Source organism: Patiria miniata, unplaced genomic scaffold (assembly GCF_015706575.1).
Source record: "Patiria miniata isolate m_02_andy unplaced genomic scaffold, ASM1570657v1 HiC_scaffold_8, whole genome shotgun sequence".
Classification (NCBI taxonomy): domain Eukaryota; kingdom Metazoa; phylum Echinodermata; class Asteroidea; order Valvatida; family Asterinidae; genus Patiria; species Patiria miniata.
The window spans coordinates 5,736,545-5,763,347 of NW_024037075.1; the positions used below are offsets into that span (position 1 = coordinate 5,736,545).

Below are 26,803 nucleotides of genomic sequence, written 5' to 3' on the forward strand. Positions count from 1 at the left end.
ATTCCTGTACGTGGAATCAGAACAACTGGATTTGAGTTGGGAGTCAAGGTGGGAAATGTTCTGATGGAGGTCCTCACGTGTAAATTGACACTGCTGAGAGAGAATATTGATGAGTTTAATAGAGGCACCATGCATAACTTGATTCCATCTCCTTTGAAGGTGTGGTGGGAGGTTTCCTAAGCAGGGAGGGTGAGACAGTTGCAAACCTTTGGGGATAAATCGAGAGAGGGAGTAAAAACTGTAGTTATCCTGATGGTAGGAGAAGCGTAAGGCCTTTTCCTTTGCCTTTCTGAGCTGTTGGAAAGTGCAAATGGTGTCACTCATATCTGTAGAAAGGGAGAGAATAAATGGTTAATACAATAAATCAGTGGAGGAACACGAAGACAAAAAGTACAAGTCAAATGGAGTTGCTCATGCCTTTTGAAGGGACAGAGCAAAACAAAATTGTGGGTACCTGTAGAGTGGAGAGAACAGTTTGATTAGTACATGGTATAAAACGATCAAAAGAAGGAACAAAACAAAACAAAATGAAACTTACATATCAGCAAGGAGGATCACCACGAAGGGATACTGCAACAGAGAAGTTGAAACATGAAAAAAAGTAAGACTGCTGCAAACTGCTTACTGACTGGGTGGACCTGAAATATATAAATTTAAAAATTAATGTGGCCTGACGTTGCGAACTTAGCAAGTTCTTCTTCAGAGGCTAGATATTTTATGAGATTACGCCATCTGGCCTGCTTCCACATATATATACGGGCAGGAAAAATGGATTAAAATTCAATTTCCAAAAGATTTATTCAACCAGACGATCGTTGAACAGGTGGCCGTATCAATGCTGTCCTCAAATAATAAACACAGCGACAGACCTAGATATAATTAAATATGATATTAACTTGGGGAAAAAATGAATGCAGTTATTGCCAAATCTAGTATGTCATTTTTATTACAATGAAAATCTCAGCCGACACAACCACTGTCTCAACAAACTCAAGATGGGAATTGTACTCACCCAAAGTAAATGGTTATCCTGCATTATCACATTCCTTTTTTTCAAGTATCCAGATTTGTTTTATACCGTGGATGAGTCGATCTTTTTCCTGTCATTACTGGGGCGGAGCTAAGGGGTAGTTGGGCCTGCTAGACCAAATCAAACCCCGTGACCAATGTTAAGTATTTATATGATGAGAAAAAGATCCCTCAGCCAGAGAGCACTCAGAGAGTGCAAACCTCCGCCAAGGCTGAACAATTCCCCGCCATCATTGTCAGGACACCCAATAGAAATACTTTGAACTACTATGAATACATCCATTGAACTTCCATGTTTTATTGCACTTACTCGACTTCCCTCATAGTATCAAATGGTCGAGTCCATTGACTTGTTGGTTTCAATGGTGTACCTGTGCACTCATAGACTGCACGCTGCCTTGCCCACAAAAGTACACAGAGTGGCAATCTGTTCAGTGCTCGAAATCTGGTCAAATATTGTCATCTGTGGTGCAGAATCCTTAAAAATCCTGGATCCAGACTAGACCCAGATCCGTATCACTTCCACAATCTAATCGATTTGTATACTGGTATCAAGGACCACCACTAAGGCCAAAAAAGGTCTCCGGTTTCTGGTATTGAGCTTGCCCAAAAAGTGGTGCGGCGACGCGGCTTTTGCTCTTTTTTAAACCATTTTTCCCCCTTCAAATATTAGCTGATGACTGCAAATTTATGGTGCCCGACTAAACTTAGTGCAAATATATGGGAGTCCAGAGAGGCCACATGAAGCTTATATTCGATCGCAACCCCGTCTAAAAACACGTTAAAATTGTGCAGCAGCAGGATTCCAGTCAAACCAGTGAGTTTTGGTGGTTTTGAGACATCATCTTTCATTGGCTACGGCGACGCGCGCGCATACCAGAAACCGGAGTCTTTTTTTTTGGGCCTAAGCAATTGTTCGTGAAAATCCGTCCATAACGGTTTGAGTGACCATATTTACGGACAAACCAACAAAAAAACCAATGCCGATGAAAACATAACTTCCTTGTCTGGAGGTAATATAATCACTTAAATTATTGCAAATCTTAAATCATGGTTTCAGACCTTTGGTCTTGTGAGACAAGGGCTGCAATGCTTTAGATCACCCGGAAGTCACGGATTCATACGCCAGCCAATCTCCAGAGGACAATCCTGGATCGGCTTTTTAAAAAAAATTTCTTCATAAGGCAGCGCACACATTTGTTAACAATTTCATTGTTAGTTATTATTTTTGTTCTTACTTTAAATGCCTACATTTCAGAGAATACTGATTGTCCGTTTTGTGCGAATCAATGAGATGTAGGCCTACACGTCTATATCAGCGTCTGATCGGCCATAAGTTCAGCGCCATGCCGTGGTGTCTATGCGTCATGCTTGTTGGTCCATTATTTTTGTTATTACTTTAAATGCCTACATTTCAGGGAATAATGATTGTCTGTTATGTGCGAATCATTGAGATGTACATTGTACACGTCTATATCAGCGTCTGATCGGCCATAAGTTTTAGCGCCATTCCGTGTTGTCTAAGCGTCATGCTTGCTGGTCCATTTTTTTTGTTATTACTTTAAATGCCTACATTAAAGGGAATAATGATTGTCTGTTATGTGCGAATCATTGAGATGTACACGTCTATATCAGCGTCTGATCGGCCATACGTTTAGCGCCATTCCGTGGTGTCTAGGCGTCATGCTTACTGGCCCATTATTTTTGTTACTACTTTTAAATGCCTACATTTCAGGGGATAATGATTGTCCGTTTTGTGCGAATCAATGAGATGAACACGCCTATATTAGAGTCTGATCGGCCATACGTCCAGCGCCATGCCGTGGTAGCTAGGCGTCATGCCTGTTGGTCCAGTACTCCAGTTGCCTATCTGAATGCCGGACTGGCGCCACTTTGAACTTGTGGCCACACTGCCGTGTGTTATATTGATACCACTTGTGTGGTGAGTGCTGTTTCTAGTATTTGAGGACGTGCTTCTGTGGGTGCGCGTATGGCTGCGCCACATCCATGCAGCTTTAGTACTTGCACTTGAGATCACGGTACTTGTGTCCTCGAGCAAGACTCTGTTATTGCCTTGTTCTACCTCGTTCCATGGGCGTCGCCAGGATTAACTAGCCAACGAGAGAACATAATCTGTTCACGTGATTTCATGATATATTGTTTTGCAATTTCCTCTAAAGCCCGATGGCCTTTTGTCCCCATTTTTAAAATCGTGCAACCGATTTTGGAACAATGCCATGGAAGATTGTTTGTGTACAATAATTGCAAAATTGCTGGTATATATTCCGAGATCCGTGGCCAATCAAACTCAGGGTAAATCATTTTATATTTTAATGAATTTATCAATTGGAAATGATCCACCCGGGGTTAAAAGATAATACCGAGCGACGTCAGTATTAATTGAGGTCTGGCTTCAGAGCTAACCAGTTGTGTCTTCATTGTCGACAAACACAGGTAGGAAAAATCCGTTTGGTTAATCATTTGTCCCATACTTATATATATTCGAGAAATTGTTGTTTTACAATACAACCGACCAACCAACCAACCGACCGACCAGCATACCAACCTGCGAACAAACCAACTAACCGACTATAAAATGACCAGCCTGCTGCGATTTGTTTTCTCCAAAGGTGGGTGAAGCGAAATGTATGAATTATTCATGACATGCGACCTTTTTGCCTGCTCAGCGTCTGCTGAGACCGGAAATCTTTAGTGGGGGACGCCACAAGAATGTGCAGTGTAAAACCTCCTGCGGGACATGCTAGTTATCGGGGAGCTTCTGGTTTTTTTTCCAGGGGTCATAAACCGTCATTCTCACCTGCGTGTTTCAGCGTGGAAAAAGGAAAACAGATCATTAAATGAGTTATGAACACTTGTGACTCCCCACACCATATACCAAACTCATGTCCCAAGTTGTCTTTATTTTTACAGCTATACCAATTAAAATGAATGAGTCTCCTTTTAGGTTTGGTTATCGAGAAATGCAACATTTGGTTGCAACAGTGTCAATAGTTGTCTTGTGCGTTTCCTACTACTGCATTTTATTTTGCATTGGAAAGTTCTTGAACGGATAAAAAGTTTTAGATTCGTTAAAAAAATAGCTTAAATAATTTCATTACTTACACACTGTCGTAAAAGTTGGTATCTAAAATGTCCATGCAATACCCCTACACAGGTGCAGGAGACTTAAATGTTTGGTCCAAAACGCCAGTTGAAAAATGAAGAGTTTGGCGAGATTTCATGATTTGCAATCACAATGTACGAGTGTTAACGTACGCCGATGTATGTCGGCCTGAAAGCATTGTGAATAGCACGCGCTATTCGCGCAATGAATGACTTATGAATATTAAGCAGGCCACACTCGAGCGCGAGCTCGACCAATCAGTGGGCGTATGGGTCACAAGGTCACACCGTGTTTGGGTTCCTCGCTCTTTGCTTTACAATGGCGACGATCTTTTTGCGTTGTGAAAATGGAAGTTGTTGGAAACATTAGGTGTACATTGATTTTTTGAAAGTATTAACGACATCACGTTCACGAGATTTTTTTTGTAGATGAAGGTTCACCTTTTCGTTTGATTACCTCAACATTTGGGAGACTTTCGTCGTTCTCGAAAAAAACCCTGGAAATTTCATGACCTAATTTTCAGTAGATTTGTCCGTGAAATAATATCGTCAGATTGCATCGAAGTCCTTTTTTTTTTGAGAAAAAAAAATACCTTGATAGATGTGTGAAATAGGTCCTTAACTACCCAAAACAACTTTGTTTATTTGGATCAGTTGTGGTTCGCCATGAAAATTGCATATTTTGGATAACGGTTGATACTCAGACTACATATTATGTTGCTTATGCAGAAAATTAATGATTCGTACAGTCTAGCCACGAACCATTCTTTCGATAATTCAGAACATAATTTTATTACGTCTGTGCCATATAAGAGACACACTCTCGTTAAAAAAATGGTCCGGTTAACTTATTCTTTATGATGGGACTTGCGGAATGAATGCCGGCTCTGCACAATGGGCCATAAAAAGTGGTGGGTAAATGCCCCCCTGCACACCCTCTAAAAAAATAATTATATAGAATGTGCTGGCAAAAGTACAGGTCCTTTTTTCCGGGGGGGGGGGGATGTGCTTTGCCCCCCTCTAGAAAAAATCTAGAAAGTTGATTGCCAAGATCCATTGATCACGCCCCTTCGTTTCAGCTAGTCATGTGATTTGCCAGGACGACCGTAATTACGAGCTGTCATGACGAACCGTCATGACTAACCGTCCAAAACGAAAGAACGCTGATGAAACGTAACCATAACTGGAAAGGTTGAAAGGGGTGGCCGTTGCTCTTGAAACTACGTGCGCTATGGTGGGGTTGGTGGGTAGGGGTGGATGGGGGGGGGGGGGGGGGGGGTAACCATTAGAGACAATGAACCTGCTAAATAAAACCTTCAATAACAATGAAATATTTCCTCCGCAACCTTGGAGGTATTTGGTTTTCAAGATAACCCCACCCATCCCCACAAAAAAGGAAGTGAATATTCAAATAATAAACAAAAAATCATAGAAATCAAGCAAACAAAATAGAAATCAATGCTCTCCGGCTCGTGTGCTCACCCAACAACCCATACACCCACACCCACATGCTTTTTGGCAAAAATAGATTTATAGAACCACTAAAATAAAAATAGAACCACTAAGTTGCCGAGCGTGCAACCCAAACAAAATTCCCTTACGGAACGTTGATGGCACCCCCATTATCCAGCGGGCAGACTTTCCGTCATTTGAGTCCCACCTCCTATAAAGAACTCCTTCACGGACCTTCAACTGGTCACACTGCGTCCAACGGGTCTTGCAGGTTGCTGATAGGTAGGAAACTTTATTCCATTACCGTCCTTTATCAACCTTATCAGCCAACTCATGGTGTCATCCTGCAACTAGTCCTTTAAAGCACTTTGACCCTTGATTTCGCCCGGTAACCTGCTGTTATTTCACAAAGGGGTGTGTATAAGTACGTACGCATGTGCGTGCGTACGTACATATACACTTCATGTAGACTTCATGTACACAGCGTAGAATTGAGGTCGTTGCCATTTTTCTGAACACTCAAATTGTGCAGAAAAGAGGACCGTGTTTTGCAGTATCAGTTTGTCTCCAGGCTTCAAGCCAGAGTATCAATTTCGTAAACTTTCTGACTTTCCACTACAATGGATGTGGACGCCAGCCTGAGAGTTGTTGGCTTAGTGGGCCGCGTGCAAATCACTAACTTTGTGATCTTTGGAATGGGCCTGTCTTTAGCGGCCATACAGCTTACAGGCATCGCTTTTACCGTCGACCAATCTATAGCGCATTACTGTAAGCCGGCGCCGGGATTTTCGGCCAATGAAACTGTAGTGTACGTCGAAAAAGATGGTCTCGAAGTACCGGACGGCTGTTACATGTACGAGGTCGACAACGGAACATTTGAGGACACAACGATTTGTCAGTACGGCTGGGAATATACTCCAGAATATGGAGAAAAAAGTGCAACGACGGATGTAAGTAATTTCTTTGGAGGAGGGGGCTGGCAATAGCATTTTTATGAATTATCATTCTAGCTCCCTGAGCACCTATAGCCAGTATTAAATACTTGGATCGCTTAAGAAACTCGTTCACATTTGATTATGAGTACAAATATCACCGTATATCCTGTTATTATTATCACATACAGTCAGTAACTGAACATGACTTGAAAATTATACGCTCTATTGCAAAATATAGCCCTAATTAAGGCTCTTTGTCATCCAAATTTCGCAGAAATACAAGCTCACAGTCCTGTGCACCGCTTTTTCCAAACCATTAATTATATAACCCACAAAATGATAATATAATATCGAAGAAGTTGAGGGCATGCAGATTGTGATTTGGCCGGCTTAGGCAATTTTGGGCCTATTTACTGGCCTGGCCGTCAAAAGAAACGACATTTAACAATTTCACCCCAGACCACATTTAAGGCACGAGAATGGTGCAGTAATCATATTTCATCCAAAAATTGAAAAACCACTACACTTTTAGTCAGTAACAGGCATGAACATTTTGCAGCTGGTACGCCTTGCTTGTGCGCCTGCAATGAACTGTAGGGCCTACATGTATTTATATCCCACACTAAAATTGCGGTCACAAGTTCCGTGTTATTACGTGTTATTACTCGTCGCCGTTGCGTAGCTAAGGGCCCTGTCACACTTCTGCGTATCCTAATTCCTTATGAGTTGCGCATTGACTTTTTTTCATACGCAGTCGTACGCACAATACGCACCTCATATGCATCTCTATCGTTTTATGTAAGTTTTATGTACGCAGGCATACGCATGGTACGGCCCAGTACGCTGGATAGTTTTGGGCATGCACAAAACTACGCTGCGTACGCTGTTACGCAGGTCATAAGTTATAAATACGCAGCGCATCGGTCCCGCATCGGTCGAGTGCGGTACGAGTACGCTATGTGTTCGTGAGGGATAAGCCGTTCATACGCGGCAATACGCTGACCTCCTATATTGGACGTATACATAGCGACGTATTGCACGAATTAGTACCGCTCGTCCTGCGAGCGGGCAGCGCATTGTACTTATTCGTAACTTATGAGAAACGCACAAATGGCGAACTTGCGCACTGCATACGCAACTCATACGCATCTCATACGCAGTGGATGCGCTGAATTTGTTACTCGTTCGCTAGATGTGCGTCGCACATATGTCAAAGTAATCAAAAAATTTCGACGTTTTTGATCGTACGGCAGCGTATTGAAAATTGTTGATAAGGAACTCATAAGGAATTGGGATACGCAAAAGTGTGACAGGGGCTTTAAGGGAGAGAGGGAGGGGACATGTCCTAACTAATTCCTAGTAGAAATTTTCCTCTCATCAAAAAAATCTTTGTGAAAAAAACGCCCTCGCTGCATATTCAAGGAAGGCGCCATATTTAATATGGAGACCAGTAAATGGACTGCCATAGACCTCGGTGGTAGTTTTGCACAATTCTGAAAATTTATTTCATCATCTTTCGTTTTCTCTTCATTTTTGGGGAATTATCCAATTAATTTTGTGAGAAATATTCATCCGAAGATGATCACCCCTAAAAAAAAAAAGCGCTCAAATGCAAAAAAGAGCCCTTTCATCCAAATCTCGCAGAAATACACGCTCGTAGTCCTGTGCACGGCTTCTGCCTTTCTATTTTACAAACCATCAACTTTATGGTCCACAAAATGATCGAAAACCGAGCATGCACAGCGTGGGCAATTTTGGGCTTATTTACTGACCTGGACCCTGATGACGACATAAATGGCATACTTCCTCTCGGTGCGACCATTAGTCCAAAATGGTCGTCCCTATATAGGTAATGATGACGATACAATCATGCATATATCTTAAACCGACCATTGATCTAGTAATGTTTGCCCCTGAAGGTACTGGTGTCGACAAAGACATATTCATGGTTCCTCTGCAGGGGCAAGCCTTTGATTGTGCAATCATATTATGGGCTCTCCAAGAAATGAGACGCAAATAAATTATAGGGATGCCCTTATTTTAAAGGAACTGTTGTGTTCCGTTGTAGGACAACGTTAACGGTAATCCGCAAGAGGCCGTATCTTAAGTCCGACGCCTCATAGGTCCGACGCCTCATAAGTCCGAAATTTCGGGCTTATGAGGCGTCGGACTTATGAGGCTTTCTTTTATTTATTCCGCCTCATAGGTCCGACGCCTCATTAGTCCGACGCCTCCTAAGTCCGACAACGGAAAAAACGAGGCGTTTAATTTGTCGGACTTACGAGGTGTCGGAGCTATGAGGCGTCGGACCTATGAGGCGTCGGACTTATGAGGTGTCGGACCTATGAGGCGTCGGACTTATGGGCCTTTATTTGTTTAGGGGATTCGATTTTGTCGGACTTATGAAGCGTCGGACCTACGAGGCGTCGGACTAATGAGCGGACCCCATCCTCAACACTGTACCCTTACTTTTGGTTTTCATTCTCTCTCCTATAGCTTGACCTTGTCTGCGACCGTGGCTATCTGGCTAATCTACTGATGTCATGTCACTTTGCTGGTATCCTTGTCGGTGGTTTTATCACTGGCCAAGCCGCGGACATGTTCGGTCGACGCGTGGTCAGCATGACTACTTTGCTTCTGATGAGTGTGCTGGGCACAGCCATCAGCTTCACGTGGAACTTGCAGCTCCTGATGGCCCTGAGATTCATCTTAGGTGTGGCAATACCGGTACGGATCTTTAAAGTGTCGATCTGCCCTCACAATTGAATCATATGGGCAACGCACTCGAACCTTCTATGATTGTATTGGTTGCTCTCCCAGTTACAATGCCGCATTCGCTGTAATCTGATTGGCCGACTTCTCCAGTACGTTTAAATTATGTTGACCTCTATGTCAGAGGCCAATATGCTTACGACGACACACTTGGTCGTTCTCATACTATTTGGCCGAGAGACATTGAGACAGTTGTCAAACTAAGAGCACTTCTTAACTTATATTGTGGGTTGGGGCAATGTCAATGACGCAACAGTGACGACGACGATTTTAGCCCACAGTATACGTGTGTACACTGCAAAAACTGTAGTGTTAATTTAACACCATTCGGTATCTATATAGGACAACACCAGTAACATTTAATACCAGATGGTCCTATATAGATACCAATGGTGTAAATTTAACACTGCAGTTTTTGCAGTGTACTTTTGTAGATCTCAGGAATGTTTGCAAAGGGTAACTTAAAGGAGGTTGTGAGCAGTGTTCTTAAATCTTCAAAAGATTTTTTTTTTTCAAATCTCGCAGGGAAATTCTTTGGTTGGTTACATCCGAGCGGTGGAGATGTTCACAGCTAAAAAAAGATTACTGGGCCACGTGTGCGTCCAGTATTTCTGGAGTTTTGGTGTCATTCTCGTCGCACCTTTGGCGTACTTGTTCCCCAACTGGCGTTACTTCCAACTTTTCACCTCATTGATATGCCTACCAGTCCATGTCATTATGTGGTAACAGTTTGCCTTCTTCCTTCTTGTTTTCTTTACTAAAATTACTCTGGTCAAATAATGGCTTGAAATTCAATCATGTTTGTTGAAGGCACTTCGTTTTATCATCTTAAGAAATATGCGAATTCGGCATTATTTTTATCAACAGAATGATGATAAATATTTCGATGCCTGTGTTACAAGTTTGTATAGTTTCGTCATTTATAAACATCAATATGATGTAAGTACAAAGATTGCATTCACTGGTAAAAACTTTCATCAGGACCAGAAAAGAATTAGTACTATGTGTGTCTTTTCTTTTGCAACTTGAGAGTGCTACGCCGCATGTAAAATATGCCCAAAAGCTACAGGAATCGACCCGGCTGTGACCAAAAAAAAATTAAGGTGCAAAGCACTGTCTAAAATTCGAATCCCTTTTGTCATTGCCCTTTTGGTACCCATATCGGGTATCAATGACTACTCTCATAATAATCGTATGTTCAACTGCGAGTCATACAATGCAAGCAACATTTGTTTTCGTGTAAAGCACAGGGATCTCATGAAGAATTTCAATCTGAATTTCTGAAGGTTAGTCTAATTCAACTCACGGAATAGGTTTTTGTGACACCCTTACTACAGGTTCTTCACATACGAGTCACTACGATGGTTGGTTCAGAAAGGCTGGTTGGACAAGGCAGAGGCCGTTCTCCGGAAAATTGCCAAATCCAAGAACATCAAGCACGACGGAAGCTTCCTTGTGAAGCGGGAACTGGAAGGTGTGCGCCTGGTGGGGAAGATGGAGTTGTCCGAGAAATCAAACCACGATCGAGCTAGCGGCCCCCAGCACGAGAGCCTTACTGCGGACGTGGGAGAAACTAATCAAGAACTGATGATGGAAGAGAAGATGGAAACTTTTACCAAGCCAGGTGAAAAGGAGCAGACCAAATCGAATAAGAAAAAGAAATACACCGTGCTTGACCTCTTCAAGACTAAAGTTCTCATCAAACGCACCTGCATCGTCTTCTGTCTGTGGTATGAACGTCTGTTTAAAGCACTAATAAAACTCTGTAATGTCAAATTTATTTGAAATTGAAGGGCAAATCATGTTGCAAAAGAAATATGCAACTTTCTGTACCAGTTTTTTTTCTTCAGACGATTGGAAAATAAAGTAGAGCATCCGAATTTATGCGGCTCATCACGTTCACTACATTCATTTTTCAACTGCATTTTACTATTCATTTGAATGGAAAACATTAATTTCAAAACAACTGTATAGACATAGTAACTGAAAATAAATCCGATCCAGGTTAAAGTGGGAGAAAAATAACTTTGTTCCCTTTTGTAGGTATGTCATGAATGCAACTAATTATGGCTTCATCGTGTATGCGACCAGTCTGGCAGGCAACAAATACCTGAACTTCTTCCTACTGGCTCTAGCTGAGGCACCGGCCTACGCTATTGACTTTTTCATCGTTAGAAGGTACACCCTCTACATACAGTGAAACGCCGCTATAACGAACACCACTTTTACGAACATTTGGTTATAACGAACTTCCCCAAGGGGTCCCGAAATAGTGAATTCTATTATATTGCACAATCACTATAACGAACAACCACTATAGCGAAAACTTTCTGTGGACCCCATCGTGCTCGTTATAGCGGCGTTTCACTGTAGATGGTGCATTTTAGAGTAGACGATTCCTTGCGTTTTACGCATTTGAAAGTATCTGAACTTGAATTGAACAGCTAAGTATCTCTGGTGTTCTCCTTTCCTTTGTTTACCCTCTTCACAACCATATCTCGCTATGGTCACTGTTTGTCATTTTGCATTTGTTCCACACAAAAGGGTAATGAATATGAACAAGGTCAAAAGTCATGGTTTTATTGTATCCTCCCTATTCTTTCCTCCCTCATTGGGGCGTGCCTGGTTTTTTTGGGGGGTGTAATATCAAGGGCGTCTCCATTCCAAAGTGTGCTGTTAAGCCAACAAATATCAATCACTATTTTGTGCTGCATCATCATTTTTATCCTGAGGTAAATTTGACTTCAACCTTTCAGATTTGGTAGGAGGAGGCCTCTTATCGTGTTCTTCTTTACCGGCGCAGTGGCTTGTCTGCTGATTGCCTTTCTGCCCTCGAAAACAGGTATTTTGAAAAATAATTGTTCTCCCGATAAACAAAATGGCTCTATACTATACACTGTCTCCCAGTCACGATCCTGTTGTTTCCCTTGAACTCCCTCGTTTAGTCAGCTTCGTGCTGATAACAGTTTCTGTTTTGTTTCAGCCAGTGGAACAGATTTAACAGTTATTATCGTCATCCTGGCTATGATCGGTAAATTCTATGCCAACGCGACCTTTGAGGTGACATTACTGATGGGTGCAGAGATCTTCCCCACAATGCTACGGTAAAGCCACGTTAGATTGATTGCACATTGCCAAAACACGGTGAAAGGCGACCCCCCCCCCTCCTTCAAAAGAAATAATTATCATATCATTTTCGGAATATGAGCAAAGTAGCCGCAAGGGCCACTGAGAGTAAATTCGATCACAACAAACAGCCGAGTATCCTGTGAGAGAAGATATCAACGAAAATCAATCTTAAAATCACGACATTGTACTTAATACATTTCGGGTAACGATAATATGCTATAAAATTGATGATGGCTCTTTTTACAGAAACATTGCGACAGGCAGCGCGTCTACATTTGGGAGGATCAGTGGCATCGTCGCACCATTCATTGTCTATTTAGTGAGTAGTTCTATACCACACAAAGAGAAACCTTTCACGAGTTCAGTTAAGTACAAGTACAATGGAAATGTGCCAATAACAATAACACAATGCACAATAGCTACCTTTCGTATTTCCTATTTGCGATTGCCGATCTCTGCAAGTAACTCGTTAGTAAAAAAAAACATCGATTACCATTTTTAGACGAACGTGCCTGATTTTTTTCTAGAAAGCAATCGCACAATTATGTTAAGTAATAAAAAGACGCATATTTAACTTTTTTTAATTTTTTTTTTAGAATATTAAAATTAAAATTCAGTGAACTTGTATGGTTCACTGGAATGATGTGATGACAAAACGGAATTTTAGTCTGGAGAATTCCGATTTGAATGTGTAATTCACGTTAAAGAATCTCGGGTTACTTAATTAAAAGAGTACTTTGCAAATGGTATCAAATATCATTCCTACCTTTTCTGTTTCACAGCAAGAAGTCCGGAGCTTTCTTCCCATGCTGATATTTGGTTGTCTGTCGCTGGTAGCCTGCAGCCTTGTGTTCATGCTGCCGGAGACCAAGAACAAACCTCTCCCGGAGACATATGAAGACGCCAACAAATTGTCTAAGGACTGAGGTCACGTAAATATTCAGAAACAAAATAATTCAAATTATCGCTTGTTTAATTGCCAGAATATCCCCGTCAGTTTAAACAAAATATGGGGGCTCTAGGAGCTTTTCTTTTCTACGTATGGGGTGATATTGTGACAAATTTAGCAACTGATTTTGATGTGATAATGGTCTTGGGTCACAGTCAGTGGTAAAGTATGTACAGATCATCGCCTGTGCGAAATGAACTGCAACATCTTTAAATGAATGAAAACAAAGAATGATTACTCACGACAATAACACATGTGAGTCTGTTATTAATCAAGACAATCAAAAGGTCTTCCAACATTTAGAACTTACTTTTCTTCAGGGATGCCAACAACTTTGTCAATAATCTTCAACATCGGTGTGCCCTCAAGTTGAACGGTGCTCAATTTCCATGTTAGAAAGAAACCACACTTTATGGGTGGACGTTTGGTTTACGCTTAAAATTGGATTTCCAGGAATGGCAACTTTCACGAATGTCAATTATAGCTAGTGTGTAGCATTCCATGTTCATGTCTTATCTTTGATATTTCCTATACTGTTGTGTTTCTGAGTGTTTAATTGTAATTAAGGTGTTTATCACGAGAATTATCAGGAATTAGTTTGCCGTTTACTGGAAGCGTGTCAGTTAGAAAACTTGGTATAAGTACGTTTAAATTCAACATGTAGTTTTTATTTTAAAAATCCGTCTTTCGATGGGAATGCGTTTTGTTGTTATTTTGTAAAAAAAACTGCATTTTTATTAATAACACATAATTACTCTGCTCTTCTTATATGTGTAATGAAGTTGAGAAAAGGAGGCGCTTAGTCGTTCCCGAAATAAAACCAGCATTTTAACTTTTTGTACATAAGCTCTTAGGGTACATAGAGCATATTTATACGTACCTCTTTCTCAAGACAACTCTTTGTTACAGACTCCAGAAATATGTGCACATGATGTTGTACAACGAACAAACAGACATCGGCTTGAGAACATCTTTCAAATGTATCGAACAAGCATGGTTTTTTTTGCAGAAAGTATTGTAAATGCGCTGTGTATCATGTCATACTAGACTTCAAAGCAGCTTTGTGGCGCTCTGTTAGTACGTGATGCGTTTAGAATATGGGCGATTCACAATAGTGCGCCTCCAAGAGTTTGCAACGCTTTGGCCAAACACAATGCGCGAAATCAGTCGACCCAATGCGCGTTTGGAAAAGGTCGACTGATTTCGCGCATTGTGATTGGCCAACGCGTTGCAAACTCTTGGAGGCGCACTATTGTGAATCGCCCGTATTCGACCGGCGTTTTATGGCGAGTGATTTTTTCGAATTCCATACAATCTGCCAGACGACAGATTTGCAAACAAATAATGGCACCGGTCGATAGAGTGTTCGTCTGCAGGTGCACCCAAAGATTTCCAGGGTACGCTTCCAGGTACTTGTATTTGTTAATTGTTTACAATGCGTTGAAAATTGTATTAATGGTCCAGAAAATGGACATTATTATTATGCCGTCGTATTGCCATCGCTAGGGGTGTCTTGGGGCCTTTTTCCTTTTCACGCTAAGGCCCCCAAAAAAATATTCGGTCTCTGGTCAGACCAAAGTTCCGGAATTGACACGGCGACGCGGCTTTTTTTTTTTTTTTGCTTTTTTTTTTTTGCTTCGAGCTTGGATTGTACAGACAAGGTGGGGTACTATTTTGCTTTTTTGGTGTCCTCATGTACATTGGTGCCCTCCATAATTTGCCTTGGTGCTTTCGATCATTTTCCTTTTGTGCAATTTCCCATTCCTTGGTGCTCTTTGGTAAAACAAATTGAGGAGGTGCGGAAAAAGAGGGCGCTGTTGGAGCTACCGCGGAACATTTTAAGAAAAAAAAGATCGACGCGCATGATTAAAATCGACGCGCGCGCTGACCAGAGACCGACTTATTTTTTTTTTTTGGCCTAATACTAACTTCCATAGTTCATGACTAAACAATGACGTCAAATTCTGAAGCTGTTCCATTAGCTTCAAGATCACGAGATTCTATGAAAAGTTGGCTGTGGTATGTTCTTTGTGCTGGATGCGATTGTATGTTGGTTTGATACCTGACAGCAAGTCACTGAGCTAACTCTCCGTACAAGCGCTTTAATTAATGAGCTACATTGTGGGTTGACTCCATTCAAAACCCAAACCCCCAAAAATATATTTCATGTTCAAAAAATGTGTAGCGTCAAAAATAAATAATGTCTGTAAAGCCAATTTCATAAGCTACTTGTAGATAGAAGAAGAATACATTTCTCCACCCCTTCAAAGAATTTCACCATTTAAATGCGATTTTGAGAATCGTCGTCCAACATCACTAGTTCAGTTCAGTTTATGTCCACAGTACCAAAAAAGACAATGACAATGTGAATCTTATAAAGAAGAGCAGAAAACATTTTGCCAACAATAAAGCCCCAGTTTAAAAGTTAAAATATTCATCAAAGTCCTTTTGAAGGCCCATCGTCTCAAAAAAGTGGATTTTATAAATCATACATTTTGCCTAAGCAGGGTTGTTAATACAGATGTTGTGTACTACTGTTGTTGACAGTTGTTGAACCAAGTATTCTGTGTCATTTTCTTTGTTGTTCCAAACAGTCAGAACACACAATAAATTGCTTTTTGGACGAAACAGGTTTTGGGGTCATTGTGTTTAAATGGAGATATTCTTTGAACGGAGTGAGCTATTTCAATATTTTTTTTCCATCTAAAAGTAGTTTCTAAAATTAGCTTTTCAGTCCAGGGAAAGCAGTGATGCAGTCACCGACATAAGTTGGCTGACCATCATTTTTTGCGGGAACACAAAGCCATGAACCTGTCTGCGTAACGCGCAGGTGCACTAGATGTAATTTTTGCCAGCTAGAAGCTGAAGCCAGTGACTGCATTTTGTCCTAGCCGTATTAATGACAATGTTTGGTGAAGTTGATTCTTTAAAAGCTGTTTTCTAACATTTCAAGTAAAACTCTAGGTTTGACGTTTGTTTTTGTGGAAAAAAAACCACAGAGTGATTTACTGGGACACTACTCTACCCAGAGGTAGTCTAGGCCCAAGAAGTCGGTGATCAAGCTAGAGCGATAGTTGCGTTGTTGTGTAGCGCCCTTGCATTTGTTTTTTGGGGGGTCATTGAACTTTCTCTCGATCGCCGATTGCTTCCCCAGAAGAGCGATGATGCTTGATCACGTACCGCACATAGCGCGTAAGTTTATAACCGCCGGGCGAGCCATTAAACCTTTTCTCGATCTCTGATTGGTTCCATATAGAAAGCTTAAGGGAGAGAATAAAGAAAAAGATAAACCGCTGAAACCGCCAGGACGCTAGTGCGCGTAAACCCCCTCTGGTACTATGGTCTATATTGTTGTGCAATTCTTGGGGGCACTATGCTCTGTCCACTATCGATCACTGGCGTCTTGGCCAAGACTAGGGCAGATGATGCAAGACTAGGGCAAGTTAGTACCATACCACACGGATATTGTTTTCCACACCACAGATTCGGTATGAGCGTATATGGAAGCACGTTTAGTTGCAAGTCTGGTTCTTGGACTTTATTTTCTCTTGAATAAAAAAACCCTTCAAACCACAAAATGACCACACCCATGGCCAGTGGGATTCGAACTCATAACCTACGGCACCGCTGTTCCAATTCCACAGGGTCTGGGCGCGACATAAGTTTAATGACCGTTTGATGTTAAAATGTTTTTTTTTCCTGTCGGGTCAAGTTACCTGTGAATGCATGTGTGTTTTTATGATTGAAATGTTTATTATAACTAAAATGTTTTGTTTTAAATTTCAATATTAGTCATGTCCGTCGAAGTTCTGTAGTCGTCTTGTTCTGGTTTTTTGAAAGTATGTTCCTAGTTATTTGTTGGAGGTTGAGTATTAATGTTTTACAGGAGCTTTTAATGTTTAATTTTTATTGTTATTTACATGTTTTAATGTTTCAATATCAAATGTTATATAAATATCTTAATTAATTTGTTTTTGATGTTTTTAATCGAACCATTTTAGATGTTTTGGTTGCCAACAATAATAACGATAATAATAAAAAATAATAAGGTTAATGCGCATGCAAATATTCTTTAAAAAAAAACTCCCCGTACACACTGAACATTCAATGATAAAGTAAGATTTACCCAGGTAAAATTAAATCTCGGAAGTTGCCTGAAATTTCGGAAGTATGTCGGAAGTTGCCTGAAATTCCACAAAATCCAAGGCCTGCCTCCACTTCGTTGAACGAGAGGCACTACTCTCTAAATTCCAAAGAGTGAAATTAGGGACTACGTTTTAGAGTGAAAATCACTCTCATTTTCGATTGAAATAGTCTGAAAAATGAACCACTTCAGTCGAAGCTCGAGTGAAAACTCCATCTTACGATTGAAGAAATTTCACTATAAAACATCTAGTTCCTAGTTTCCGACTATCGAATGGAGTGAATTTTCACTCTTTGGAATTTCGGTATACCGAACGTAAACAGTCTAATATCAACATTTTTCTCCAACAAGAAGCAAAGTTAACCCTATATTAAGACTGCCATTAAAACATCATTTAGACTGTCAATTTTTCATTAAGGGTGATTAAAAAAACCCTAAACCTGGCTGCAAATGGCGGATTCCCTGGTGGGTTGACTGGACGCGGAGTGTGCTTTCGCAATTCAACTGATCCCATGCTGGCTCAGAATCGGATCGGTTTTTTTTTTAGGAAACGGCAATTATGCACTGTTCTGCCGGTTACAGCCCGATAGTCCGAAGGTTCGAAAGTCTGAAGGTTCTTTAGTTCGAAGGGTCATTAGTCCGAAGGTTAGTTAGTCCGAAAGTTCAATAGTCCGGAGGTTCGATAGTCCGAAGGTTCGATAGTCCAAAGGTTCGATAGTCCGAAGGGCCCATTACTCCGAAAACAGAAGAAAGTTAAAAAGTCCGAAGGTTCGGCAGTCCGAATAGACGATAGGGTTCAATAGTCCGATTCAACAATACGGTCCGGTAGTCCGAATTGACGATAAGGTTCGATAGTCCGAATGGACAATAAGGTTCGATAGTCTGAATGGACAATTAGGTTCAATAGTCCGAATTGACAATTGGACCTATTGTCGATTCGGAATATCGGACCGAATTTTCAATTCGGAATAATGAACCTTCTGACCAGGGAACCTTATTTTTGTTTCAGACTACCGAACCTACGGACTAATTAACCTTCGGACTAATGAATCCTCCGACTAATGAACCTTTGGACTATTGCATCGTGTTCGGATTAACGAACCTTATTTGATTTTCGGACTAACAAACCCCCTCTTATGGGAATTTTGTGCATTCGGACGATCGAACAGTCGGACCAAAGAACTGTCGGACTATCGAACCTTCGGATTATAGGCCGGACCCTATTCTGCCATGTTAGTTTGTATAAACTCGCCATTATTTTGTTGTTTTGTTTTCTCTTTTTATAACCGGATACTAGAAAAAAACAACACACGCGACACAAAAATGTTCTGCTCATTATTTTAATTTCCCTCACCAAGTTTGAAAAAAAAACCAACAAAAGTTATGTACAAATATACAGTTATTGCCCATTCAATCAATATGCATAAAGGGTAGAACAAATTCAAAACTTAAACAATGACCTACAAGTTGCCTCCACAGGTTAGGTAACCCATGGTTACCAATTCCTGGTTACCAAGTCGACTGATGTAGCTGAAAGGCGTTTCGAGTCCCATTTCGAAATCTAGGCGTCGTTGTAGCAGCTGACACTCCTGTAAACAAATTGACAGAATAAACGTCTGTAAATTATCCTGAGCAGAATTACCATTTCAGTTATGAAACGGCCCAAAATATTTCGAATCGGTATTACATTATGCCCAGCATTGATATGTTGGGCCGGGACTTAGGTGGAGTTTAATAAACATTCGAGCACATAAGGTTTGATAGTACCAGGTCATTGTCCGTCGGGGGTAGTTCTAAAATGGCCGGTCGTATTTTGCCCTGGGTCGAATGGGGGTCAGGAGACAATGGTTTGGTACCATGAAACATGTTTTGCTCCAATTGTTAATTAAACTCCACCTATCTCCTGGTCTATGTGGCATCATCACGCAACACAGATTTGCAAACGAGAACTACAAGACTGCATACTTACGCAACACGGCTGTTGTAGTAACTCCTACTGCAAGTGGACCAATTAGGATCAGCCCGGTGATCGTTGACGTAGGCGGCCATTACGTAACCACTGGAACCGCAGCTATTACCAGTGCTGTCGTGTTGCATATTCAAGCTGTGGAAAGGAAGTCAAGCCTCAAGAATAGTTTCTCAACCGAAATCAACCCCGAAATCTTCGAAATTATGTTGATTGTTTCTCCATATTCCCTGCAGTTTTACTGCTGCGTAGCTGCAGGGACCAGTCATGAAGACATCTCTTCGAAAATCGATATAAGGCCTTAAACATTTCGTGGGTAGAAGTTGGTGTGGGTCTTAACGCCACGTGTGGTTTTTACTGTACGCCAGTACTTGCAAAAAACAAGATAATTATTGTTGTTTTTTGTTGGTTTAAGTTTTGTTCTTACTTTTGTGCACAGACTTAATTTTACATTTTGTTTTATGAATGTTTTAAATTACTGATTATTTTTGGTGTATATTTTTTATTTTTCATGCAACACGGCCCCTTTAATAAAATTCTTGGTTGAATAGGTTACCGTGTATAAGCAAGTTTAAATAAAAAACATAAATAAAAAAATCGATAGTAAAATCATTGCAACTGACGTCTGAATTTGAATAAAAAGACTCACTTGTGTCCGATCTCATGGGCGACCACGTTGGTAGTATCCAGATTACGGAAAGTTGACACCCCCACGGCATATGCGCTTCTACAACTGCCAACATACGCAATGCCAAGGGTACTGCCTGAATTCATTTCCCATCTGGAGAAGGAAAAGGTATTTGGATTTTATGCAAACTAGCTGTGCTCTAAGCTATCATATTATTTGTACAATAACTTGTGTACGTAACCAGCGCTAACTTTTTTGGTTGACTGTGGTTACAAAACTTCTGAATGTGGCACGGCATGACATGTCAAACACTGTGTTTACTGTGAATAGCCAATAATTTAGTGAAATTATTTAACCAAAGCTCACCCAGTCAAGATGGCAGCATTGTCCCAGTCTCCTCTGTTAGAGCTATGCCAATTTTTCACCTTGACAATAGATTGACTAGCGTCCTGGCATGTGCCGACTCCGGTCTGTAAAGAGATATAGGCAACTGTGCATCATGACTTCAAATTATGAATACTCATCATGACGTGCAGTGCAGGGTAAGTCCGAACAAAAAAACGCAACCGAAAGCCCCAAAATTGTATTTCATATTAAGAAAAAAAATGGAGCACCAACACTAATAATGACTGGAAAGCCAATTTCATCAGCTACTTTTAGGTGGAAAAAAATTACCGAAATTGCTCAATTCCTTGAAAGAATAACGATAACCACTTTCGTCCAAAAATGCGATTTCAAAAATCGTTGACACAATTGTCTTCAAACAAAACCAAACAAAACAAAGTCCTTTTGAATGCCCGTCTTTTAAAATTGGATTTTATAAATCATATTGTTAGCCTAACCAGGGTTGTTAATAAAGATATTTTGTACTACAGTTGTTGACAGTTATTGAAGCAAGTATTCTGTGTCATTTTCTTTGTTGTTTTAAAGGTATATCAGAAGTAAAATGGTAAAACATTGTCGTGGACTTCCGACGACAAGTGATCGGTATGATGAGGTAAACATCTTTAAAATCCCGGATACATGTATTTAACCGGGACGTGAGGTTCTACATCATTATTCAAATTATATTTACACCGTGTACTTTCTTGTGTTGTCACGTGTGCATGACGGCACAATTTGCTGATGTACGCCCATGGTGTAAGGCAATTTAGCTTAGGACTAATGTTCGTACCTGAGTTGATGTGAAGATTTTCAAGGTATTCAGTTGAGGGACCAGGCTGGATCCAACCAATGAGCTTAGTTGCATGACATTCTTCACCTATTCGGCAAGGTATATTGAGATTTCAGCTCAGTGGCTGTTACACTTTTACGAGAATCAAAATAAAACCTGTTAATCAGCAAACACAAACTCGTCTATACAACTCTTTATCTCCAAAGATCAGCTGTTGACTAAATCCTTGGAAACCACCTACTTCTCCTGATTTTTTTTCTTCAGAATGACGGAATAATTTCACGGGGTATTGGTTCAGTGCAATCCTAAATCCAAGTAAACTTTTGGATAATGTAAATGATCTTACGAGCCTTTTGCAAGACACGGGCCTTACAAAAAAATATATCAAAGAAAGGTATAGTAACAAAGAAAAATTAAATACCAAAGAAAAGATTTTCAGAGAATACTTCAATGAAATACCGGAGGCATTTTTCGCAATGAAACTAATATCTTGAAGAAACACTTTTATAAGTTTGATAGATAATGCCTTTACAGAACACACAACTATTCGTTACCGCATTGAACAGTGTTGTCAGGCAATTGTGCGTGTTGCCTCCGCGTAGGTCGTACAACACCTCGTCACCGATGAAGGCAAGTTCAAGATACTTGGTGGCTTCTGGGTTGAAGTCTTGCTCTTTGTTTTCATTAATTTCATCTTCTTTTTGAAGCACGTACTCCGAATCAACTGTCAAAAATCAGAAGAAGAAAAGAACCACAAACCCAATTAGTCAGGCAATTTTTTTTTGTCATTGTCACTCGAAGTTCCACAGTCTAAGCGTACATAAATCAACCCTGTTTGCTACATTTGTCACTAATTTTTTTTGCAAGTCGAAAATCGCTCGAATATAGAAGAAGACGTGGACAGCCTAAACTATTGGCGTCACCGGGCACTATAAGTGTAAATGTGCAGGCGCAGTCAATTTAAAAAAGGGTATTTATTAAAAAACACTCTTAAGTGCAAATTCACCCGTGCTTGTCAATCGCCATCTACCTTACATTATTTATACAGATAATTTCTCAGGCAAAACTGAAAATACATCAATATATACGGTTTAACAATTGAATGTATACATGTTTTGTTTTTCGCTCGTACCAGTTGTTCTTTCACTGATTTAATTTGGTTCATTTTAGACCTATTCTACTAATGGCTGCAAACCTATGTTCCCCTAACCTATGTTCCCCAACCCTAACCCTAACCCTAACCCTAACCCTAAGGATTTTGGGGAACATAGGTATTGGGGAACATCGGGTTGACCCCCTGCTAACCATCACTAATAATACAAAAGCATTCGTTCCATTCACCTGTGACAGGGCAAGAGGCACCGTTATCGGGCCTGTTCTTGTAGGCAACATGGGGAAGACCACGCCCGATATCTCTCTTGAAGGCATGCTCATCATCCAACGGCTCAATGTATGTAGGTCCAGAGGCATGATTCATCACTGCCATCTTTTGAAAAGCGATACAGGCAGAAATATTTAAGCATGTACACCGCGCCGGCATTGGCTTTTTCTTCAATATTTTTTTTTGGGTTTTGTTCTGGGCATTTTTGCGGTAAAATGTGCTCTACGACATGCGTACTTCCATTGACACATTCAAGAGACTAAGTCGTAAAAAATGCTTGTGATACTGTCAGGACTTTCAATATCAAAACTTGGTACATGAGTGCTGGAAAGCGAATAATCTGGCAATTTAAAGAAAACAGTTTCGTGTGATTGTTGGACCATAGAAAATGCATCAGTGTGAAAATATACTCACCAAACCTGCACATGTGGTGACAGATGCCATCGAGTTAGGTTCCCCAGCGACTTTACCGGTGTAAATGCAGTCAGTACGGACAGGCACCTTGATGACACCCTCATCAGTTACATACTCAGCCTCGAGCCCAGGTTTGAAGTTGCTGTCATCGTGATCGAGTTCCATGTGAATGGACTCACCGAATGCGTCGACATGAATATCGAGGTACGATGACGCAATGGCGCTGCGGCCAACACTGCGCTTGCTCTCAGCGATGATGTATTCTGGGTAAACAATCTCGTATTCGGGTGCTAAAATGACGATAAAAGAACTCAATTTAAATATCGCGTTAAGTCGCAGTCTTGGGTTTTTTTTTGGTAGGTGCATTTCAATAGTTGTGATTGTGGCATATTGGTAATTCACTGTGTGTATTAAGAAAAAAACAAAGACGTACCTTTCTCATGGCTGTCCACACTAAAGTAACGCTGAAGTTCCTCGTTGGAGAACCTGTTTGGCTGTAATACAAGGAGAAACGAATACGGCACATCATTATTTAAACGATGTGCCTCGTCCGTTTCGAGACAGAGGGGAGCAAGTGTTTGAATAAACCGATCAACGAAAAAGATGATCAAACCTACACAGATACGCAACGCCGCTTGGCGGATGAATATTATTGTACCCATTATTTGCCTACTTTGCATGAGCACCACAACATACACACACACATGTTTACGTTACATACGTAGTATGAACATTTTAATTCCTTTGTTTTCGTGTAGTAAAGACAAACCTGTGAAAAAAGCTCATTTTACTCACACTGTGAAAACTCTTTCAACCCATTTTTTTCTATGATTCCCTTTAGTGTTTCTCTTAATTTTGCCACATATACAAACCTAACCCCAAAATGACTCTAAACCTGTTTTTCAAAGAGGGGAAAACACTGTGTTGGCGTGGGCAAGTCCACACAACGTCTCTGCTACCTGGTTTATGTGGACATCTTTTGTTCGGAAGTCCACACAGTGAATGTAATGCTTGTTCACTCAGACAGTCCAGCCGGAATACATTTAGTGATGATATAGCCGTAAAAGAAAGTTACTGGGCTTTGCTTTACCCACATCGCGGGAGAGACGGCTTGGGTTGCCTGTCGCCCGCGAAAGATAGAACGCCGCTTCGCGGCCGATCAAGTCGAGAAAACCTATGCTGCTTAGCAGTGATTGGGTTTGGGTATTGTTTTTCTTCTATATTTAATTTCAATTAACTAAGAGAACTAACGCTTCCACCAATCTGATCTTGTATCTAAATGCATGTTGATTTGGATTTTAACAAATCCGTTTGAGCGAGTACTCTTTAAGGGTCTTGTGCATCAGCTATCTTTAATGTGCGCTTTGTTCATTTAACGAATGGACGCAAAAGAGGTTTATTCCTCTTCCATATAAACATGTCTGCAATATGCCTAGTATCTACTATACGAAACCTACCATCGGCTCAGGTACAGCCAATGCCGTAGAGGCGAGGCACAGACACAGGCAGAGAGTGATTGCCGACATCATCGTGATACGTCTTCGGAGTCGAGATCAGAATGACGAGCTCTGCCTACAATGCATCCGACTTTTAAAGGCTTTTCAGCAGTGCTTATACAGCGGATATTCGTTTGAATTGATTCGGTGAACGATAAAGACGGTGATGTATTTCATTTTTTCCCAAATTAAACACTTGACATGTATATAAAAAATAATGACAGTTGTGATAAGGACTAACGTTGTACCAGTAAAAATAAGTTTTCTTTATCAAACCATAAAAGTATATGAATAATTTGTTTTTAACAATATAACGGGTTGGTGATTGTGCTATACTTACGAGGAAAAGTTTTCAATTTCACCGGTTATTACTCGATGTTGACCTTAGATTCGTAATTACATTTGAAGTACCTTCTTTGACTTTTCTCGCTAATTTCCGGCTATCAGGTTGACCTTAGATTCGTAATTACAATTGAAGTACCCTGTTGGACTTTTGTAGCTTATTTCCGGCTTTTTCAGGTCGTATCAATTAACCGAAGCCCTTGATGGCAAATTTAATGACCTTATTAAAGAAAATACCAGTAAGTTAACTTGGCATGCAAGACGTGATAAGACGGATTTGCAATCAAGCGATCGGCCAATTTCTCACTAATTACGAAAGAAGGGATGTTTTAATAGAAAAGTTGCACTCGCCTTGTGTGGTCTCGTCAATTCTATAGACCTTTCATTTCTTTTAAAGTCGGGCTTCTGATAAATTTAGACGGATATTTCACATACCTCCGTGTTTAAACATGTACACTGTAAAACCTATATACATGTAGTATTTAACTTAAAGGGTTTTTTTGTGCAAAGGCTGTCAAACGTTGTAACGCGTTTGGGGCTCAAATTTGAGTCGGATTCGTTTTGCAGGTATCCATGTACCAAAACAAAGCCTCAACACACTATTGAGGTTTTGCAGCTGCTTGTAACTGTAAACGCCTCGTGTTTAACTCGCGTTTAACTTACAAACTATTACGTGTTTAAAGTGTTTAAAAGTTGAATGTCATAACATTGAACTTTTAAACAATGAAAACAGACACGTTTATAAGTATGTTAACACGATGTTTAGTGTTCCTAAACGGATCCATTCAGCAAGCGTTTATACAAGCAAGAGGTTAACACGAGGCGTTTGCAATGTTATCGGAATGTTTGTGATTTGTTTTCCTAAAAGTCAAATTGTGGTTTCAAGCAGTTTTAAAACATCAACAGGCTGTTTGAGGCTGTGTTTTTTTTGTACAATGATACCTGCAAAATGAATCCGACTCAAATTGAGCCCCAAACGCATTACAACGTTTAAACACTTTTTTTCAAAAAAAGCAATTATAATGTGTTCAAAAGTTAAACACTTAGATTTAACAGTATATCCCATGGATCATGGATACTTGAACTTTCTCGACTCTTAGCCATAACCCTTTCTACATAGCTACAATTTTTGTTGGAAAGAAATTAAAGGCACACAAATTTAAACGAAAAAATAAAATCCTCAAATTAAAGCAGTTGATCTATTAAGCTTAAAATGATGGAAAAGATGAATGTAAGTAAAAACTCTAAACGAGAGGAAAGGAAAAATAGAAATTAAATGCCAGTAAAATAGTTACATCAAAAAGGATGAACAACACATTATCGAGACACAGAATTTACCACACAAAATAAAACAGAGAAATGAAAATCAATTAAAGACTAAAACCCCCCCAAAAGTCCAAATACAACAAATGCTTAAATTGAAAGTAGTTGATGTCGGACATATTAAGCTTAAATAATGGGAAAGATAAATATAAGTAAAGACTAAAAAAAAACCGACAGGACATGTTCACAAAATGCCAGTAACATTATTACATTAAAGGGTAAGAACAACACATTATCGAGACACAAAGCCTACAACAACAAAATAAAGCTAGGAAAATAAAACAATTAAAACAGAAATTAAAATATTTGAAACTGTAAAAAAAATAAACTGAAATAAACTGAAAACAAATTGTGACATCAATTGAAAACATCAAGAATGGATTTGAATTGATGCTGTGACTTTGCCCGTCTCTGATCCGTGGTAAGTCGGTTCCATCCCATATATTCCAAATGGAAATTAATTGAAATCTTATTAAGTTACAGTTAAACACCAGGATGCACGACTTTATTGCTGCCAGCCAAAAAAACCTAATTATTTTTTTTTCA

At 40.2% G+C, this 26,803-nt stretch overlaps 2 protein-coding genes across 2 annotated transcripts; one reads left to right on the forward strand and one right to left on the reverse strand.

Annotated features, from left to right (window-relative positions):
• The first annotated feature begins 6,112 nt into the window (after positions 1-6,112).
• Positions 6,113-14,489, forward strand: LOC119719176 (organic cation transporter protein-like). The gene is made up of 9 exons (XM_038188528.1): positions 6,113-6,554; positions 9,036-9,266; positions 9,837-10,033; positions 10,649-11,041; positions 11,355-11,489; positions 12,068-12,153; positions 12,295-12,415; positions 12,687-12,759; positions 13,223-14,489. Exons 1-9 carry the CDS (start codon positions 6,225-6,227, stop codon positions 13,364-13,366), a joined length of 1,710 nt encoding a protein of 569 aa, XP_038044456.1. The 5' UTR covers positions 6,113-6,224; the 3' UTR covers positions 13,367-14,489.
• A 4,368-nt stretch (positions 14,490-18,857) lies between these two features.
• On the reverse strand, positions 18,858-24,679 carry LOC119719824 (zinc metalloproteinase-disintegrin-like MTP8). The gene is made up of 10 exons (XM_038189319.1): positions 24,554-24,679; positions 23,530-23,590; positions 23,097-23,386; positions 22,643-22,787; positions 21,856-22,025; positions 21,302-21,388; positions 20,494-20,597; positions 20,149-20,280; positions 19,503-19,637; positions 18,858-19,122 (listed from the first exon to the last, which is right to left on the reverse strand). Exons 1-10 carry the CDS (start codon positions 24,623-24,625, stop codon positions 19,095-19,097), a joined length of 1,224 nt encoding a protein of 407 aa, XP_038045247.1. The 5' UTR covers positions 24,626-24,679; the 3' UTR covers positions 18,858-19,094.
• Positions 24,680-26,803: the final 2,124 nt, after the last annotated feature.

What these genes read in the sequence shown, in the direction of transcription:
- LOC119719176 (XM_038188528.1), top strand. Translation starts at nt 6,225, where the DNA reads ATGGATGTGGACGCCAGCCTGAGAGTTGTTGGCTTAGTGGGCCGCGTG. An exon ending in TCTTAGGTGTGGCAATACCG is followed by an intron (nt 9,267 to 9,836) that starts GTACGGATCTTT and finishes CAAATCTCGCAG; the next exon opens with GGAAATTCTTTGGTTGGTTA. An exon ending in CCAGTCCATGTCATTATGTG is followed by an intron (nt 10,034 to 10,648) that starts GTAACAGTTTGC and finishes CCCTTACTACAG; the next exon opens with GTTCTTCACATACGAGTCAC.
- LOC119719824 (XM_038189319.1), bottom strand. Translation starts at nt 24,625, where the DNA reads ATGATGTCGGCAATCACTCTCTGCCTGTGTCTGTGCCTCGCCTCTACG. An exon ending in TGACAACACTGTTCAATGCG is followed by an intron (nt 21,389 to 21,855) that starts GTAACGAATAGT and finishes CTTGCCGAATAG; the next exon opens with GTGAAGAATGTCATGCAACT. An exon ending in AAATCTTCACATCAACTCAG is followed by an intron (nt 20,598 to 21,301) that starts GTACGAACATTA and finishes ATCTCTTTACAG; the next exon opens with ACCGGAGTCGGCACATGCCA.